The sequence below is a fragment of the Podospora pseudopauciseta genome (genome assembly GCF_035222475.1).
Source record: "Podospora pseudopauciseta strain CBS 411.78 chromosome 7 map unlocalized CBS411.78m_7, whole genome shotgun sequence".
Taxonomy (NCBI): domain Eukaryota; kingdom Fungi; phylum Ascomycota; class Sordariomycetes; order Sordariales; family Podosporaceae; genus Podospora; species Podospora pseudopauciseta.
In genome coordinates, this window is record NW_026946667.1 from 2,518,004 (window position 1) to 2,536,469 (window position 18,466).

The following is an 18,466-nucleotide window of genomic DNA, read 5'->3' on the forward strand; positions in this document are numbered from 1 at the left end:
GGAAGGCATTAAAGATAGCCGAGAGGAGGTGTACAGAATAGATGCTTGGACACCTTAGATAGCAGATCATAAATAGGACATACTGGCAGGCAGGACAATGACTGGAACCACAAGGACCTTCAAAAAAAAAGATGACATCTGTGTCATACAAATTTTGCCCTCCCCTACCGAGGTGCTATCAATGACTTGACGCTGCTCTCGAGGTAAAGAGTCACAATTAGACAACAAACTTCACAGACACCCCATACTCAGTCACAGCCCCCTCAGTTACCCCGTAACGGTTTTTGGGGGTGGTAAGAGATGACATATCACCCCATCTCCTAACGCTGTATTGAACAAAGCTGATGATTTATACAACCTCATAATTACTTTCACCCCCCCTTCCCCCTGCTGCCCCTCTGTCACGCATAAAAACAAAGTGTATCCCATAAACATATATACTCCTCCCCCATCCTGAACCCAAACTCCAAGCCACAAAAACGCCAATGTCCAAATGCCTATGCTAGTGCGCCACACAAAAACAAATGCTAACGATCTTTAAAGCCAAAGTCTCCTTCCCAATAAATACACCCACCTACCCACCCTAAAGAAAACGAGCACAAACAATGCTAGGTCAGGTTATAAAGTCTCCACACTATTATATCCCCTTCTCCCCTCCCCCCCCGACGTCCTCGCTCTAGCCAAAACCCCCCCATCCTCTTCACTCTGAGAAGCCGCTCTAGACGGGGCAGCATTAACACCCAGGAACTCCCCTAGTGTATGACTCAAACTTCTTGCCCGCCTTCTGATAAACCCCGTTTCATTACCAGTACTTTCCACCCCCGCGCTAACAGTTTGTTGACCCTGGCCCTGACCCTGTTCGGTGTCTGAGACCTCTTCTGACGGGACAAAAAGGCTGTTTCTGAGAGAAGGTCGGTTTCGTTTGTGGGTTGGGAGGAGTTGGGTTGGGGACCCTTCCAGGTGTGATAACAATTTGTCTGTCACCACTGCTGTCAAGGTGGTGGAGAAGGGAGAGGGGGAAATAACTGGGTTTCCTCCCGCTGTTACGCCTACTGTGGTGAAGATCCTCGGATGAGGGTGGCTTCTGGGCGTGGTAGGTGGGATGGTGGTTATTGGTGGGGGAGTTGAAGACAAAGTCACCAATGGGTTATGGTCTGTATCTGAGACTGCCGCTGACGGTATTACGGAGGGAACGGAATCCGAAGAAATGGTATGTGCCCCCATCCCTGGGTGGCGGAAATGGTTATGATTAGGGGGCGTGCTGTCCCTCCATGGACCTAACAAAGGCGCATCCTCGTGGTCTTCATCGTAATCGTCCCCGTTGATGAGAGAGGGTTTCTGCTTGGAAAGGGCGGCTAAGGGTTTGTTTGTGAAGCTCACGCGGGACGACCGCCTGGATCGTCCTACAACTGCCGAGTCGCTACCTCTGCGGGAGGAGGTCCGGGCAAGGGAGTTAGTGCCGGGATCTTGGTTGGAGAGACCGATGGTTTCTTCTATGCCTTCGGCGTCGGAGAGGGCGGCTTCGTCTTCGTCGTCGTGGCGGGGCCGGCCGCTCGTGATGAGGAAGACGCCGAAAAAGGTGAGGAGACAGCCACCGATGAATTTGGCGGCGCGTTCCTTTGTAGTGCGCTCAAAGTCGCGGTAGAGGACAGCACTGCCGATGATGACGGAGAGCGTGAACAGGACGAATTGGATCGGGATGACTTGGGTGGAGTCGAATCTCTGGAGGGCCTTGTTGAGGAAGCGGACCTGCATGATGGCCGTTGAGAGGAGGACGAAGAGAAGGACATAGGTGACTGGAGTGGTGAAAGCACCGAGGAGGGTTGATGAGAGCATCGAGGATACACCCTTGGTTGAAAGCGCTGTGTAGCCTCCAAACAAACCAACCAGGCCCAAATCGATAAGAATGGTACGATTCCCGTACCGAGGGCTGAGATACATCAACAGCGCAATCAGACTGCAGCTGGCGCCCATATAAATCTTGAACTCCATGGTGGTGATGGCATCCCACACCTCGTGCGGCCCCATCTTGGTCTCCTCCGAATCTGCACTCAAGACCACCGTGACCGCGCCTCCAATAGCAATAACGACACCCCAGAAGTCGCGTTGGCGGAATATCTCCTTGAAAAAGATGGGCGCTATCACACAATTCGAAACAAGAGCAACCACGCCGAGCGGGCTGACAATAGACGCCGGCGCAAAGCCATAGGCCAAAAAGTTGCCCATCTCACCCACCGTGATGAGAACCTGCCCCAACCACCAGTAAGGGTCCTTGAGATACGTCGAGGGGACCTTGGCTTCGTCACTGTCAGAGCTTCCGCTCCAGCGAGAGTCGTCGGACCGGAACGAATGCGTGAGGGGGTCCGTCTCGGTCGAATCACGGGTTTCTTCACTGATCTCACTCAGCACACCGTCCGAGTGGGATGTCTCGGCCGCTCCATAGCCCCCTAGTCCAGAGCTTTGCGACGCAGAATTGGCATGCTTCAGTGCCTGCCTTGCGCGCTCCCGCATTGCCACTTTGTGTCTGTGTAACCGAATATGCGCATACCGCTGGACGTTGAGAGCCAGAGCAATGAGGACATTGCCGCAGATGGCGGTTATTATGCCGATTAAACTCGACCAGTTCTGGAGATCCTTGTCGGGATGGTCCCCATCATCATGCCCACCGCCAGCATCGTTGGAAAAGGAGGGTAGCCAGCCGGGCCAGGCGCGGCCTGTTAATGGCGGACTCGAAGCTGGGTGGAGGTACATCTTGGTGTTGTTGTCGTCCCCCGGCAAACTGAAGCGCACCGGTGTCGCTCGGTTTCGAGGTTGGTCATGGGTGGTTTGTGGGAGTAAGTGAGTCGGTCAGTCGGTCGGTCGGTCTAGCTGTCGGGTTCCGAGTAGTGTTGAGTGTTCAGCACTCGGTACTCAGTAGTAAATTTGGTTGTAATTTCTCACACTAGATATGGGTCGTTGGTTTCGTGCCGCGATGCGAAGTGGCGCTGGCGCACCATCGAACATGGGGGAGAAGTGGACCGGCCATCTGCCTGCCGCTCTTGTCATCCTACCCCAGTCCAGCTGGAAAGGCCTCTGATTGGCTGGTCAATCAAGACCAGAGAGACATATATCAACACCACATTTCATTCATAAACATATATGCTTAACATCTCCGATTCACCTCTCAAGTCGAAAAGCCTCCCACATGATTGTCGACAACTTAGACTCTACGGACCAGCAGGGGGGCTGTATAAAGCCTCTGTTGAGGAGTGCCACCTGCCCTTGATATTCCCCAAGCATGCCCAGATCACTGTTTATCGGTCCGAGACAGGCCCCGATGGGAAGCCTGCTCTTCCAAAAAAAAATGTCGAACTGGAGGGCATCGACACTGATGTCTCCAGCCCAGTCTCTCTCAGTGGAACTGCCAAAACTCATAGCCACACCTTTCTTCACGAAAGTGCTACTCGCCCGTTCGTCTCGCCAATGAACTAGGCTGGGGACCCACCCCCCGTGGCTACACACCACCTAAGTCCTTCGCTCTCGACGGTACTAACCCGCTAGATGTTACTTATCGTCCCGAATATGCAGACCAAAAGCCAGTTTTCGGCTGGCTCGATGCATTCGAGGACCTGATGCGAGTCAACTCTGGTCTGGAGCTATCAGACTTAGACACGAAGCACGCCACCGTCCACAAACTATGGCATCTTTCCTGGACGAATAGAAGCGACCTGGAGTTCCCCAGACTTCGCCATGTGCAAAACATGATGTTTCACATCAACACGTGGTCAAACAACTCTTGGCATCTCTGGTTTCCCTCATTTCTTCGCCAGGGGGGGAAGACATCACCAAACACTCCCGAAGAGTGGCTCAAGGCTCGGGAACAGGAGAGGGAATTCTGGGCTTCCGGGATGAGCTGATGGAGCAGCGCAAATGGTTTCAAAAACTGCTCGGCATGGATGTGAACAGTATTATCCAAGCCCAATGGTTTCGAGGGGTGCGCAATCCCCCCGAGGAGCACCTGGTCGTGGACAAGGACGGCTCGTCTTTCTTCGGCGCATTGGCTTTGTCTCTTCTATTGATGCACTACCAGCTCCGAAGTGGAGACCTAGTTGAGCATGAAGCGGCCTTGTCTCAACGACCCCCCGATCAAAGGTGGCCTCTCGCCACCATGTTGACCCTCATAAGCATGTTCACAGATCATCCTGTTAGGCCTGCCCACGACTATAGCCTATTGGTTAATCAGGGCCATTTTTTCCACTATTGAGATGGCATAATAAAAATTAGGGATAGGGTGGGCGAGGGGAAAGAATGATTCATCAAGGATTTCTTGGGGAATCTCCATCGCCACCACTCCCTGATGCTACACGATGTGGAGAACCCTCACAAACCTGCTCTCAGGTGGCTCTGCCAACAATTTAGCCCCAAGAAGGAGACACTCGAGGAGGGCAAGGCGAAGTGGGACAGGAAACTGGAAGAGCTTTTCGTATCGTAGATGATGTGGGAAACTTTGCGCGTCGTTAAGCAAGGCTTTTTTGAGGGTAAATATGCTCGAAAGGCGTATTTAGCTCTAGGACGACGCTCTAATAATGCGTCACTACCATTGGCGACAGATTTTGTGCAGGTCATCATTTCATCTGTAGGCTGATGAAGACCAGGCCATATTTCCATCGTTTCTCCGGCGGTATCAGGGCGAGGTAAGGGTCTGCTCAAAGAAAAAAGGGAGCGTGGAGTATCTAGCATGGAGAAGAAGAAAAGGGAGCTAATCTGGGGATGTTTTGAGCACACGCACACACAACCTGACGAGCAGAAAGGACACACAACAACCACAGTAAATCTCCCTCTTACAATACATAAACACCCACAAGAACAGCGCTTCCCAAATACCCTCAAAAGACAGGACGACAAAAACACTTCCCCAACCCCTCACATACAGCTCCGCCTTTTAGAAACTATAAACACCAAAAACATAAACCTACCAGAACAACAAACCAAACACCACTTGCCTAACCTCCCAAAACACATATCAAAACCCAAAAAACTAAAGGTCCTACCCGGACTCGAACCGGGGTTGCCGGAAGAATTTCTCTTACGTACTTTGTATGATGGGGCACGAGAGATTGTTTTCAGAATCCGGAGTGATAACCGCTACACTATAGAACCAATTTATTGGAACATGCTCATACAGGTCAGACAACTGCCATATCACTCAGCATATGTGGTGGCGGCGTGGAACGGGATACAGAAAAGCACTCGCCAACATCTCAACACTGAAACACCTCAAGGTCAATTCATTCCGAGGGGGAAAAAAAAAAACCAATAAAACAATCCTATTGTATCTTCGGGTGTGGTATGTGCAATTCAAAACTATGGAATGAAATTGAACAAAAGAGTGCAGTGTGACAGACGATTGTTTGAGAACCATCCGTTAAATCATACACAACTGGCGAGTTCACAGTCCTTAATGCGAAGTCATCATAGTAAAATCAAAGCAAAGCCCCCAATGCCTCAAAATTCATAATTACCCCTCTCACTATTTACATTTTTGATTTCCCAACCCATGTCATTATCTTACGTTTTTATTCTACCATCTCATTGTCACCTCATAACTAAGCCCAGCTCTCCAAATTCCTCAACTCACACCCATTACCACCCTCCGGTCTCTTCGTCAACCTACCCAAAGTATACACCTTCTCACCAGCCTCCTCCAACCCCTTAACAACACCCTCAACACCCTCAGCAGCAACAGCAACCACCATGCCAATACCAGTGTTGAATGTCCTGCCCATCTCAGCGGGCTCAACGCTCTCGGCAAGCCACTTGAACACAGGCGGCAACTCCCACGCCGCGACATCAATCTCAGCAGAGAGGTGCTTGGGCAACATGCGGGGGACGTTCTCAGTCAGACCACCACCAGTGATATGTGCCATACCCTTGACAGCAGCAGCACCGGGCTCAGAAGCCAGAACCTTGAGCAAAGGCTTGACATAGATCTTCGTAGGGGTCAAAAGCGCCTCGCCGACAGACTTGGAGCCGTCCCATGGGCAGGCATCTGTGTACTCAAGGCCACACTTCTGAACGACCTTGCGGACGAGAGAGAAACCATTGGAGTGAACACCAGAAGAAGTAAGACCGATGAGGACATCGCCTTCAACCATGGCATCCTTGCGGGGGAGACGCTGCTCAGCCTTCATGACACCAATGGCGGCGCCGGCAGCATCGTAGTCATCGCCAGTGTAAAGGTCAGGCATCTCAGCCGTTTCACCTCCAACAAGAGCACAGCCAGACTCGAGGCAGCCCTTGGCAACACCCTCAACGAAAGAAGCAGCAACGGACACATCAAGACGACTGCAGCCGTAGTAATCGAGGAACATGAAGGGCTCAGCACCCTGGACGACAAGATCGTTGACGTTCATGGCGACGAGATCAATACCAACGGTGTCGTGCTTGTTCATCTTCTGGGCAATGATGAGCTTGGTGCCGACACCGTCGATGGCACCGACAACGATGGGCGCACCGGGGAAACCGGCCTGGGAGAGATCGACCTCTCCACCGAAGCCACCGATCACAGCGTCGGCGCCAGGGCGGCGGGTGGTGGCCACGGCAGCCTTGATGCGGTCGACAAGCTCGTTTCCGGCATCGATGCTCACACCAGCTTGGGCATAAGTGAGTTTGCCAGAAGCCTCTGACTCACGGAAAGCACGGTGAGCAATGTCGTTGCGGTAGTACATGCCATCAAAGTTGATGAGCTTGACGCCCTCATACGCCTTGTCAACAGCGGCACGGAGAGACTCGCCAACAGCATTCGCAGCAATGACACGGCCACCATCAGTGACCAAAACGTCACCAGTGAGCTTGGTACCAGCGTGGAAGATGGTGATATCTTGGGGAGCAGCTGACACCTGCATGGGAATATTCTTGGGGTATGACTCGGGGTAGCCAGGGGCAGCAACCACCACGGTGGTGGAAAACTTGTTGGACACCTTGACGGGGACGTCCTCGAGGTAGGGGATAGGACCGGCGCAGGCGTACATGATCTTGGCGAGATCGGACTCGAGCAATGGCAGAACCGTCTGGGTCTCCGGGTCGCCAAAGCGGACGTTGTACTCGAGCACCTTGGGGGTGCCATCAGGGGCAATCATCAGGCCAGTAAAAAGGCAGCCCTTGAAGGGGAAGCCATCCTTGCGCATACCATCAATGGTAGGCTGAAGAATCTCGCGCTCAACACGAGCGAGGAGCTCAGGGGTAGCGAGCTTAGTGGGCGCATAGCATCCCATACCGCCAGTGTTCAGCCCAGTGTCGCCATCGCCAATTCGCTTGTGATCTTGGGCAGCAGGCAGGGACTTGATCGTGGTACCGTCGCAGAAAGACAGGATGCTCAGCTCGTCACCAACCAAAAATTCCTCAATGACGACCTCGTTGCCAGCATCACCAAACGCCTTGTCCTGCATGATATCCTTCAAACCCTGCTGAGCCTCCTCCTGAGTCTGGGGAAGGATAACACCCTTGCCAGCAGCCAAACCAGTGGCCTTGATGACAACATTGTGCTTGACAGTCTTCAGATACTCGCTGGCCTTTTCGTAGTCGGAAAAGTTCTCGTAGGCGGCAGTCGGGATGTTGTGCTTCTTCATAAAGTCCTTGGAAAAGGTCTTGCTGCCCTCCATGCGCGCGGCCTCCCTGGAGGGGCCAAAGACGGGGATGCCGGCCTCGCGGAAGTAGCCCTCGATGCCGTCGACGAGGGGCGCCTCCGGGCCAGGGACGACGAGGTTAATGTTGTTCTTCTTTGCGAACTCGACGAGGCCGGGGTAGTCGTTGGGCTTAACGGCGGTGGTGTTGGTCACCTTGGGCAACCCCGCGGTGCCGCCGTTGCCAGGAATAGCGATGATGGACTCCACATACGGCGATTGGGAGAGCTTCCAGGCAAGGGCGTGCTCGCGGCCACCGTTGCCGACCAGCAGGATTCGAAGAGACGACATTTTTGAGTTGTGTTGGGGGTGGTTGTCACACTTGCGTGACTGGAGCAGAGTGAGTCGTCCCTGACCCAGCAGCGCTCTCGGATTGCCCCTCCATTTCTGTCAAAATGAAAATCCGGGGCAGAGAAATTTTACCCCTCCCCCGCGCTTGCTATCGACAGGGCACCGCTGATTGGCCAATTCCTGTCTGATTAGCGGATGGGGATGGGGTACGTACCTTGAGAGAAAGAGCAAAAAAAAAAAAAAAAAAAAGCTCAGCATGTGAGTCGGGGTGTGGAAAAGCTGGACGCAATAGCTGATGATAGAGTGAACACTGGAGCTCTCTGTGAGCTGTCGCTGAGTTCTGGCTCTCACCAGCCTTAGCGTTATGCTTCAGGGCACGCCTTGCTCTCAGTACCAACCGAGCTGTCCAATTTCTGATCTTCACACTGCTCTATCGGGAAACCAGGGTTCCCGACTTGTTCGCCAACACCATTTCGAAACTCTCAAGGGTTGCATGAAGTGAGGAATGCAAAAACTACAAAAATGAATGATGAGAGTGGGATTCGAACCCACGCCCTTTCGGACCACGGAATCTTTTGAGAAGATGTTGATTAAGGAAGACCTTAACGTGGCGCCTTAGACCGCTCGGCCATCTCACCGTACTGATTTGTTGAAAGACAAGCTCAGAGGGACGGCTCATGATGCTGCTCGAGGTCAACCGACCAAGCGAATGTTCAAGACCAACCGTCCACAAGAGTTCCTCATATGTCCCATAATGTACGAGGTCTTTCAAAAGATAACATCAGTCTTCAAATCATATTCATAACATGTCAAACAAAACAAACAACCCGGCCAGTCATGCTATCCTTGCAGCCCGCCATCCCATATGTTCATCCCTACACCACTATTCAACACCATCATCCCCGGGCATTCACAGAGTGTCCTCACCCTCATCTTCCTCATCCTCATCCAACAACTCACTGACCAAACTCTTATCATCTCCATCCTCCTCCGCATCATCTTCCTCAATACTCTTCATCACCGGCTCCGTCCTGTTCAACACAACCGTCGCCTCCTCTTCCTCTTCATCCTCCTCTTTGATGATGCTCCCCGCCCTGGATGAAACAACTGAGCCCTCCCTTCCAGCATTGTTTCCAGCAGCAGCACCGGCCACACTCCCCAGCCCAACAGAACTAGCCCTGCTAACGCTCCTCCTGTACCTCTGTACCTGACCTTCAGCTGAGTTCATCTGCGCCGCCACAGCAGCAGCATCAAGCTGGTTGACAATCTTGCCAAGCCCAACATGCAATTTGTACAGCGAGTTCCGACTCGTCGCATCAGTCAAAAGACCATTCTCAACAGCCTCACAAACCAGGGCATAGATGTCTCTAGTGAGCTCCTCACTTGAGGCCGGAGACACATAAAGTTTGCCAAGCAGCGCAGCAATAATCTTCTTTTCCTCTCCTGTCGTCTCGTTAGCACTCTCCACACGGCCAAACGTGAAAGGAAAACGGATCAAACTTACTCGGCACACTCCCAGACAATCTCTCCAAAATCCCCCTCGCAAACTCCAAATGCACATCCGCATTCACATTCTTCCTCTCCCCCTCCACCCCCTCCTCCTTGCCCGGGTAGTAACACTTCCTCGGATCCGTCCAGTCCACCAAGCAAGCGCCAATCGTCGCCAAACTCACCATCTCCTCATCCACATCCGCGTCATCATCCTCCAGCCCCTCCCTTACATTATACAACGTGTGCAGCGCATCCAGCGCAACAATCCTCATCAAGTCCTGATTCTCCGCCCGACTGTAGCAAAACACCGGCAGGAAATAATTCAGCGCCTGCCTGACAGACTGATTGTCACTGCTCGCCGGCTCAAAGTACGCCACAACCAACGTCTTGAGCAGCTCCGCAGAAAAGTCATGATCAGAAATCACCCTCCCAAGCAGCAACTTCGACACCGCCACCGTAGCAGAAGCCTGCACCTCAGGATGCCTCGCCCCCGACCTCAAAGCCTTGATGTAGACCTTCAACAGTGTAGGGTTAGCAGACAACAGCTGTGACCCATGCACATTCAAAATGTCCGTCAAGATGTTCAGCGCCGTAATCTGCAGCGCCGTATGCCCCTTGCTAAAAAAGTGCATAAACAGCGTCAAATTCTCCTCCGCCAGCGACCTATCCAACAACGAACACAAACCCAGACAGACCAGACCCCTCTCCCGCACAGGCGCCTCGTGGGAACGGACAGCTGGCACAACAAGATTGTTAAGCATTGAAACCAAATGGTCGTTTTGCTGGAGATCGCCCGTCACGTTGGCGAGCATGCACTGTACGATATGCAAGCACTTCATGTTGATCATGATCTCCTTGATCGCCTTCTTGGCCGCCTCCTCCTCGGACAGCGCAGGGACATTCTTGTTCTTGGAGGATTTGGTCGGGGTGGTGTCGCGGTCGGGGGTGGACACCTCTGACTGAGCCGAGTGGAACGATTCATCGTCGTTATCGTTCTCGCTCGCGGGCGGCTCGTCGACGATGGTGTCGTGCACGTCGGCTACGGCTTCGAGGACGATGGAGCAGAATTCCTTTTCCCCGGCAGCGTCAGGGGCGCAAATGTCGCGGAGGACGTTGACAGTCAACTTGGTCACCTCGTCAGGGAGTTCGGGAATGGAGAGGGTCTGTCGGAGGAGGGAGAACATCTTGCGACGACCGACTTCATCAGAGTAGTCGAGCGTGAGGGCGATGTGGAGGAGCTGTTCTGCTATGAACTCCTGCTCCACCGTGTCCTCCTCCTCTTCCTCTTCAAGGTCTTCCTGTTCTTCGGCACGCTTGATGGCGTCGATCAGGACCTTGATGTAGCGCTCGAGGTAGAAGGCTACCTTGGTGACTTCGGGGAGCTTCTCCTCGACGAGCTGCTCAAACTTGCCGTTGCCCTCGCTGCGGCAAAAGTCGTTGAAGGTTCGGCAGACAAAGACGGACTCGGCGCTCAGAGTCTCGAAGAAGGTGTCGTCAAAGACCATGGCTTCTCTGTAGTCTGGACGACCTTCCCAGAAACCCTTCATGGCTTCAAGACCGATGCCGTTCTCGCCACCAGAGTTGATGACATCGATACGCTCCAACAACTCAAGGAGCGCGTCGAGGTTAGGGGGTGAAACCTCAGCCGGCTGACCGGTCTCAGCAGGCGGTGGCGTCCCCGCGCAATCCTCGATCCAGCGCTCACGGAACAGACGACCGGCCGCCTTACGGACGTTCTCATCTCTGTCGCGCAAACCCCATCGGAGCAGCTTCTCCCTCATCGAAAGTGACAAGTGCCTAAAATCACCCAGCGCGGGAAGCAGCCGCGAGTACACCGACCTCCTCGTCGCCGCATCTTGATCCCTCGCCCTCTCAAGCAGAAAAGGCAACGTCTTGGGCAGAATAGGCAGATTCACCAAAAGCGACCTCCTGACATCAGCGCTGGGATCGTTCTGCAACACCTCCAGCAACTTATCCAAGAGGCCACTGCCCGCACCACCCCCTTCGCTATCCTCCGAATCTTCTTCAGCCTCGACCTCATTCCCCGCCAGTCTCCCCAACCCGAGCACAGCCTGCACCCTTACCATGGCCTCCTTGTCCCGAATCCTCTTCAACAACCCCGACCTCAGCTTCTGAAACAAATCATCATCAATCGCATCCAGCGAGCTGATAATGTGTGAAATCAACTGCGTCGACCGATACCTCACAAACTTGTCCTTCGCCTGCAGCAACGGCAAAATCGTAACCATCAGATACGTCGTGAGTCTCGTAGCAGGCGTCTCAGGCATAGTACTAGTATCCATATCCACCTCGCCCGTAATCTCATTGTCCTTGTCAATCGCATGCCGCAAAAACAGCCCAATGAACCTGACCGTCTTCTCGCCTACCCCTTCCGACTTCTTGACGGGCATGACGCGCAGAACGCAGCGGACAAACTCGGTGTTGAAGTCATCCTCGTCAAAGTCGCCGAGGTTGGTAGTCGTGGCAGTTTTCTTGGTAGCCGTTGGCTCATAGCAGCAGGCTTCCTGCATCTTGCGGAGGGTGACGGCTAGCTTGCGGTGGGAGGCGGTGGTGCGCTGGGCGTCGCGGAAGACGGCGGCGACTTGCTGTCGGAGGGCGTTGTCGGGGCTTTCTTCGGGGATGTTGTAGTTTACGGCTGGGGAGGAGCGGGAAGTGGCTGTTGCTGTTGTGCTGGCGCGGGAGGTGGCGCCGCCGCCGGCGGTGGAGGAGCGGGTTGATCTTGTTGCTCGGGGGGCCATGCTGGCGACGGGGTTTTGTGCGCGCCGTGGGCTGGTTTCTAAATGTTCAAGTTGTAATTTTGATCCGGTTCAGGAATCGCATTGGGGGTGTCGTTGTGAAGGGTGTCGTCGTGTCGTAGGAGAATGGCAGTGGTTGTTACAGAAAAGGAGCCTGACAAGTGAATGGCGACTTTGCGAACGTTGTTTGTTTACCCAGCAATTTCCTGTTCGAGATTAGCGCGCGAAAGTTTGGAGGGGTATGACCCACAGCTTGGCAGGGACGTCTCAAGGCCTAACAAGATAACAGCGATACCGTCGACCATCTTCAACAGCCTCTCCAAGTATTTTTAAGGGCTTTCAGACTATCTTTGGAGGTTTATTAAAAGTGCAAAGGCATTTAACATCCTTAAAGGCTTATTGCACTCTATGTAAGGCCTATCATTCATCTTTGAAGGCATCACGACTATCTTCAAAGGCCGTGATTCTAGCGGCAAGGAGCACGAAAGCCCCCACTTTTCGCACGATAAGCTTCTTATCAACCCACCTCCCTGGGGTTTTTTTTTTTCTTTCCAATTGTCAATTGAGCCAGGGACCAGCTCCTCGGAAAAACCACCAAAAATTCACATACCAAACTCGCAACAATGGGAGCAGACAAAAAACGCCAACGCGAGGACGGCCCCGTCGAGGCCACCACCTCTTCCACCGACCAATCCTCCTCCAACCCCAACAAAAGACCCAGAGTCGACAAAAACCGATCCCTCTTCGTCCGATCCCTCCCCCCATCAGCCACCAGCGAGTCCCTCACCAACTTCTTCTCCCAACACTACCCCGTCAAACACGCCACCGTCGTCCTCGACCCCAAAACCAAAACCTCCCGCGGCTACGGCTTCGTCTCCTTCGCCGACCCCGAAGATGCCATCGAGGCCAAGATCAAGCTCAACAACGAGCTCCTCGACGGCCGCAGGTTGAGGCTCGACATTGCCCAGCCCCGTCTCCGCGATGCCGCGAAGGCTAGCACCGAGGTCGCTGCAAGAGTCGTCACCGAAAAGCGCCAGCGGGAGGAGGAGTTGGCTGAGCAAAGAAAGGCGCCCAAGCTTATTATTCGTAACTTGCCTTGGAGCATCAAGTCGTCGGAGCAGCTCGCCAAGCTGTTCCAGCCTTTTGGCAAGATCAAGTTTGCGGATTTGCCCAATTCGAAGGGGAAGCTTTCTGGTTTTGGGTTCGTCACGCTTCGGGGTCGCAAGAATGCGGAGAAGGCGTTGGAGGCTATCAATGGCAAGGAGATTGACGGGCGGACGGTGGCGGTTGATTGGGCGGTTGATAAGCAGACTTGGGAGCAGCACAAGGAGGAAGAGGAGGGTGGCGAGGAGACCAAGACTGAGAAGAAGGCCAAGAAGGCGAAAAAGGAGGAGGAGAAGGAAGAGGAGGAGGACCCGAACATGACACAGGAGGATCGCGATCTGGCGAATTTCTTCAAGAATTACGGCAAGAATCTCGAGGACGAGGTGGAGGATGATGATGAAGATGTCAACAGCGAGGACGAGGACGAAGATGATGACGAGGAGAAGGATTCACACGAGGAGATGGACGAGGATGGCGATGCCGAGTTTGAGGATGCATCAGACGACGACGAGGAAGAGGCAAAGCCGGAAAAGAAGCTGTCCACTGACAACTCCACCACCGTCTTCATCCGCAACCTCCCTTACACCGCCACCGACGAGCAGCTTAAGGCCCACTTTGAAACCTTTGGTGCAGTCAGGTACGCTCGCGTGGTCAAAGAGCGCGGCACCGACCGGCCCGCGGGTACTGGATTCGTCTGCTTCTTCAACCACGACGACTATGTCTCCTGCCTCAAGGGCGCTCCCCGTCGCCCTGCCCCCACGCTGGCCAAGCACTCCGTCCTGCAGGACGAAACCCTCGACCCTGAGGGAACGTACACCCTTGACGGCCGCATCCTCCAGGTCGCCCCTGCCGTTGACAAGAGCGAGGCTGCGCGGCTGCAAGAAATGAGCGCGTCCAAGAAGGACAAGGACAAGCGCCGTCTTTTTCTGCTTCAGGAGGGTCAAATCCCCGCTAGCTCACCCGTTTTCAAGACGCTCTCCGATCAGGAGATCAAGATGCGCGAGGCGAGCGCGAAGCAGAGGAAGAAGCTTATTGAGAGCAACCCGGCGCTTCACATCTCGCTCACCCGCCTGGCGGTAAGGAATATTCCTGCTAATATGGACTCTAAGGCCCTGAAGGCGTTGGCCAGGGAGGCGGTGGTGGGTTTTGCGAAGGATGTCAAGGAGGGGAAGAGAGCGCCGCTTTCGAAGGAGGAGAATCTCCGGGGTGGTGAGCAGGATAAGGAGGCGGAGAGACATAGGAAGGAGAAGGGGAAGGGGGTGGTTAAGCAAGCCAAGATTGTGTTTGAGACGGTACAGGGGAGCAAGATTGATGAGAAGAAGGCGGAGGGAGGGGGGAAGAGCAGGGGGTATGGGTTTATTGAGTACACCTCGCACCGCTGGGCGTTGATGGGGTTGAGGTGGCTGAATGGTCATGCGATGAAGAATGAGGCGGGGAAAACGAGCAGGTTGATTGTGGAGTTTGCTATTGAGAATGCGAATGTTGTACAGAGGAGGAGGCAGCATGAGCAGAAGATTCGGGAGGAGGGGCCGAGGGCGCCGGGGTCGAGGGCGGAGAGGGAGAAGAGGGAGAGGGAGAGGGAGAGGGGGAGGAAGAACAGGTGGGAGAGGAAGGAGGAGAAGAAGAGGCCGGATACGTGGAATAAGAGTAGCAAGGGGAAGAAGAGTGCTGTTCCCAAGGAGGAGAAGGGTAAGGCGGAGCCGCAGACGAAGGAGGGAAAGAAGAATGCGGAGGCTAAGTTGGCCATGAGGACGAAGATTGTGGCGAGGAAGAGGGAGATGAGGAAGAAGAAGGCGGAGCTCAGGGGTGAGAAGTAAGGCTGATGGAGTTGTTTTGTGTATGGGCTTGAGAGAGATAGATTCGAGCGGTTGTTGTTAGCATTATCAAAGGGGTGTAATTCAATGAGGATATTATCTGCGCCAATACACCGTCGTGTGTGTGCTCTGTCTACCATGAAATGGAGGCTTTTTACTGCTCGGGAGCCCAACTGAATCACATTTATTTTCATTCTCCCGTATTCCAACCGTTGGAGGTTATTTTGACTCGCATGATGATCTGACTCCTATACAAAATGATGCCAAAAGTATCTCTACTATATACCACCCTTTTCAGTCCGACACGACAAAGGTCCCAAGTATTATTGACAGAATGCGTCTTGTGATCATCCAAAAGGGGAAAGACGACAAGGTGCCCATCTTCCAGAAAGTCCTCTCTCCCCGTCCCTCATTTCACGCCTTCTCCCTCCCACTCCCCTCCCTGACCCCAAGCCAATAAAACAAACCCCCCATCCCGACATTCACCCCCAAATGCACCCCCCCAGCCCAGGCAACAACATAAAGATACTTTGGGCTGAAAACCGTCCAAATAAACAAATGATCCCTCAACACCCCACAAGCCCCCATGACCGCAGCCGTCGCCGCGGCGATAAACACCGTCATGAGGGAGACGTGCAACTTGTACACATTTCCCTCTTCCCCTCCCCGGCGGCGGCTCAGCAGATGTTGTCGTTTGCTCAGCAGCAAAATCACCGTCGCCACCGCCCAATACACCGGCCCAGCCCAGTTCGACAAGAACGTCAATATCCCCACAAACGTCGCGTTGTACGTCGCGATCCCATTATACGCCGACGATAAATCGATCGAGCTGATGGCGTTGGAGCCGCCTTGTGCGAAGAACGAGGCGTACTGCAGCAGTAGACTCGACAGCGTAATCTCCCCCAGCTCCAACTCCGGTACATAGGAGAGTAGTAGCCTAAACTGAAGATTATAAAGCAAAAAAAGCGGGATATCAGTAACCCTGCTCTGCGTCACCAAAAAAAGCGTCAGCACCGTCAAAGCAGTGAAAACCCCCGGCTGCCCCTGGCTAATCTGCTTCTTCGCTCCCATGAATCCCAGACTAGCAGCCATCAGGATCCCCAACCCGATGAACACCGCCCGCGCTCTCTCCACCAGCTCCCTCCCCCCACCACTGAAATTAATCTCCAGCAGTTTCTTCACAAACTCTGTCAACAATTCTGGCGCATCCTCCACCACAAAGGCAACCTTGAAGGTGAATGCCGCGAGCACAAGTCCAATCGACGTCGCAAAAGAAAGCCAGATTGGCAGGCTGGAGAGGCCAAAGGTGAGATGTTGCTGGATCCAAAAGTATGTTGCCCCGACTAGACACCATAACAGGACTGGGGACGTCTGGAGGTAGAGCGTGACAATGTCAGGCTCTCCAGCGAATTTCTGGCCGGTTTGGTTCCAGGATTTGATGATGCGAGCTGCGAGGAGGATCACACCAAAGGAGACAGCATGGGCGATTGGGTGGGCTGTCTTGCGGTTGAGGCCCCGGACGAGGAGGTAGCCGAACCAGGCGGTTGTGCCCCAGTACCAGAAGTGCTGCTCCTCTTCGACGTAGCTGCTGGCGAACATCATTGCGCCGTAGACGAGAGTGACGAGGGAGAAGGGGATGGATGGGAGGGTGGGGGAGGAGATGAGAGCGAGGACGAGGGCCGAAAGGGCGATTCCAAAACCGAGGAGCATTTGTGGAGTGTCATAGTTGCTCGCCATGCCGGAGAGGAAAGATTGGGCTTCGTGGAGCCACTGCTTTTGTTAGTCAAGGTAGTTGCGGGAAGAGACGGGGAGAACTTACGTTTCCTGCTTTGGGGATCATTTCCTGGTAAAGGTCAGGACTGGCTCCTCGGTAGACTTGTTGATACAACTGCTCAAATTCCATGTAACCGGCAGCTAGCTTCTCATCGTCTGTCTCGGGCTTGCCGTCTTCCTTAAAGGACCACTCATACATCTTTTGGCCAAAAGCCGCGTGGGCCACCTGCATGATTTGATCCGCGTTGCGCATGAGAATCTCGGCCTTGACTTCACTGCTAGACCAAAACGGCAAAAAGTCAGGGATGGTCGCGCCGAGGTTGTTCTTGGAGATTGGAACGCCCATCAAGGCGGCAAGAGTGGGCGCCAGATCGGACTGCTCGACGGTGTCGTAGTACTGGAAGTCGGGGTTCTCTGGCAGCGGTGCTCGATGTCTCTTGTTGAGCTTCTTGAGTTTGGGGGAGAGGAACAACAAGGCTGGGGATGTCTCTCCAGCGGAGGAGGCGCCGTGGTTCCCAGCGTCGTTCATGCCGTGGTCTCCGCAGATGACAAAGAGGGTTGACTTGAGGTGGTCTTTGGACTCGATGGCCTGGTAGATTTGCTTGACGATGCCGTCCATCTCGTGCTGCTTGTTGAGCATATGGGGGCTGTAACCGTCAGTACCACCAGCACCTGTCCGTTCACCAGCAGTGGCTTACCTCCTCGGCCCGCCCTTGTGCCCAATATGATCCAACCCAAGATAATGCAAAACCAGAGTATTCCAATCCTTCCTCTCCAGTTCCTCCGGAACATGTCTCGTGACGTTATTGTCGACCTCGGTAAAGTCCTATACAACCCCTCAGTCAGCCCCCTAAACCACCTCTCACAGAGCCATCCCACCTACCGAAACAAAAAAGCTAGTCGTCCCCTCAAAGCGGTCAAACATGCCCGGAAACAGCTTCAACCATGTATCATCTCCGTACATGACCAGCTTTCCCTTCTTCTTCCTCTTCATCTGCGCCAACCACGTATCCTGCGACGCCAAGCTTGAGCTCTCATCCCCCTCATCCAGATTAAGCACCACATCCAGGAACGAAGGAATAGACCCCGTGGTTATCGCCTTGAGCCGTGGCATCGTAACAGTCGGCGAAGTGGCATGTGCCGTGAACGGTAGAGCACCCCCATCGCGAATCAGTCTATTCCCTTCTCGGTCAGCCTTCCCCCACCCCCCCCATTTGCGTCGGACAGTATTCAGAGACGTACGATTGGGTAAATTTGAAGCCGCTGGTTGCTGTGTAGACAAAATCACTGTCGCAAAAGGGTCAGCATAAAGCGCACACTGTATGAAGAGGTGCTAAGGGGGGAAATACCTCCGCAACGCATCAACAACCATAAACACCAGCTTGTCAAACTGCGCCTTTGGTGGCTCGCCATAAACGGAGCTCTCGCCATACGTCGCAAGGCCAGGGAGAAGTGGCTTGTAGGGAAAAAACCCCTTGCCAAAGACGAATATGGCGATTGGAACCAGAAGATTGGCTGCCACCAGCAGCAGAGTGCTCAAGATGCCGCCATCGCGACTGCGACGCGGCGACATGTC

The 18,466-nt window shown here is 53.9% G+C and overlaps 5 protein-coding genes and 2 non-coding genes across 7 annotated transcripts; 3 read left to right on the top strand and 4 right to left on the bottom strand.

Moving 5' to 3' along the window:
- Positions 1-618: 618 nt before the first annotated feature.
- Positions 619-2,819, bottom strand: QC763_710560 (uncharacterized protein; the record flags this gene model as incomplete). The annotated part of the gene is given in 2 exon segments (XM_062916047.1): positions 619-2,779; positions 2,791-2,819. The coding sequence occupies 2 exon segments, from the start codon at positions 2,817-2,819 to the stop codon at positions 619-621; spliced, it is 2,190 nt and encodes a 729-aa protein (XP_062762061.1).
- A 2,202-nt stretch (positions 2,820-5,021) lies between these two features.
- Positions 5,022-5,139, top strand: QC763_0109830. Its single transcript has one exon. It is a non-coding gene; the product is annotated as a tRNA-Gln (tRNA).
- A 446-nt stretch (positions 5,140-5,585) lies between these two features.
- On the bottom strand, positions 5,586-7,952 carry ade1 (Bifunctional purine biosynthetic protein ADE1; the record flags this gene model as incomplete). Its single annotated transcript, XM_062916048.1, has 1 exon — positions 5,586-7,952. One exon carries the CDS (start codon positions 7,950-7,952, stop codon positions 5,586-5,588), a length of 2,367 nt encoding a protein of 788 aa, XP_062762062.1.
- Positions 7,953-8,479: 527 nt separating this feature from the next.
- QC763_0109850 lies at positions 8,480-8,590 on the top strand. The gene has a single exon. It is a non-coding gene; the product is annotated as a tRNA-Leu (tRNA).
- A 109-nt stretch (positions 8,591-8,699) lies between these two features.
- YCG1 (chromosome condensation complex Condensin, subunit G) lies at positions 8,700-12,588 on the bottom strand. The gene is made up of 2 exons (XM_062916049.1): positions 9,457-12,588; positions 8,700-9,395 (listed from the first exon to the last, which is right to left on the bottom strand). The coding sequence occupies exons 1-2, from the start codon at positions 12,200-12,202 to the stop codon at positions 8,863-8,865; spliced, it is 3,279 nt and encodes a 1,092-aa protein (XP_062762063.1). The 5' UTR covers positions 12,203-12,588; the 3' UTR covers positions 8,700-8,862.
- A 234-nt stretch (positions 12,589-12,822) lies between these two features.
- Positions 12,823-15,120, top strand: NOP4 (RNA recognition motif-containing protein; the record flags this gene model as incomplete). Its single annotated transcript, XM_062916050.1, has 1 exon — positions 12,823-15,120. One exon carries the CDS (start codon positions 12,823-12,825, stop codon positions 15,118-15,120), a length of 2,298 nt encoding a protein of 765 aa, XP_062762064.1.
- A 411-nt stretch (positions 15,121-15,531) lies between these two features.
- On the bottom strand, positions 15,532-18,463 carry LAS21 (major facilitator superfamily transporter protein; the record flags this gene model as incomplete). The annotated part of the gene is made up of 6 exons (XM_062916051.1): positions 15,532-16,887; positions 16,937-17,537; positions 17,589-17,716; positions 17,774-18,065; positions 18,133-18,177; positions 18,240-18,463. 6 exons carry the CDS (start codon positions 18,461-18,463, stop codon positions 15,532-15,534), a joined length of 2,646 nt encoding a protein of 881 aa, XP_062762065.1.
- Between the last annotated feature and the right edge of the window lie 3 nt (positions 18,464-18,466).

What these genes read in the sequence shown, in the direction of transcription:
- YCG1 (XM_062916049.1), bottom strand. Translation starts at nt 12,202, where the DNA reads ATGGCCCCCCGAGCAACAAGATCAACCCGCTCCTCCACCGCCGGCGGC. An exon ending in ATTGTCTGGGAGTGTGCCGA is followed by an intron (nt 9,396 to 9,456) that starts GTAAGTTTGATC and finishes ACGAGACGACAG; the next exon opens with GAGAGGAAAAGAAGATTATT.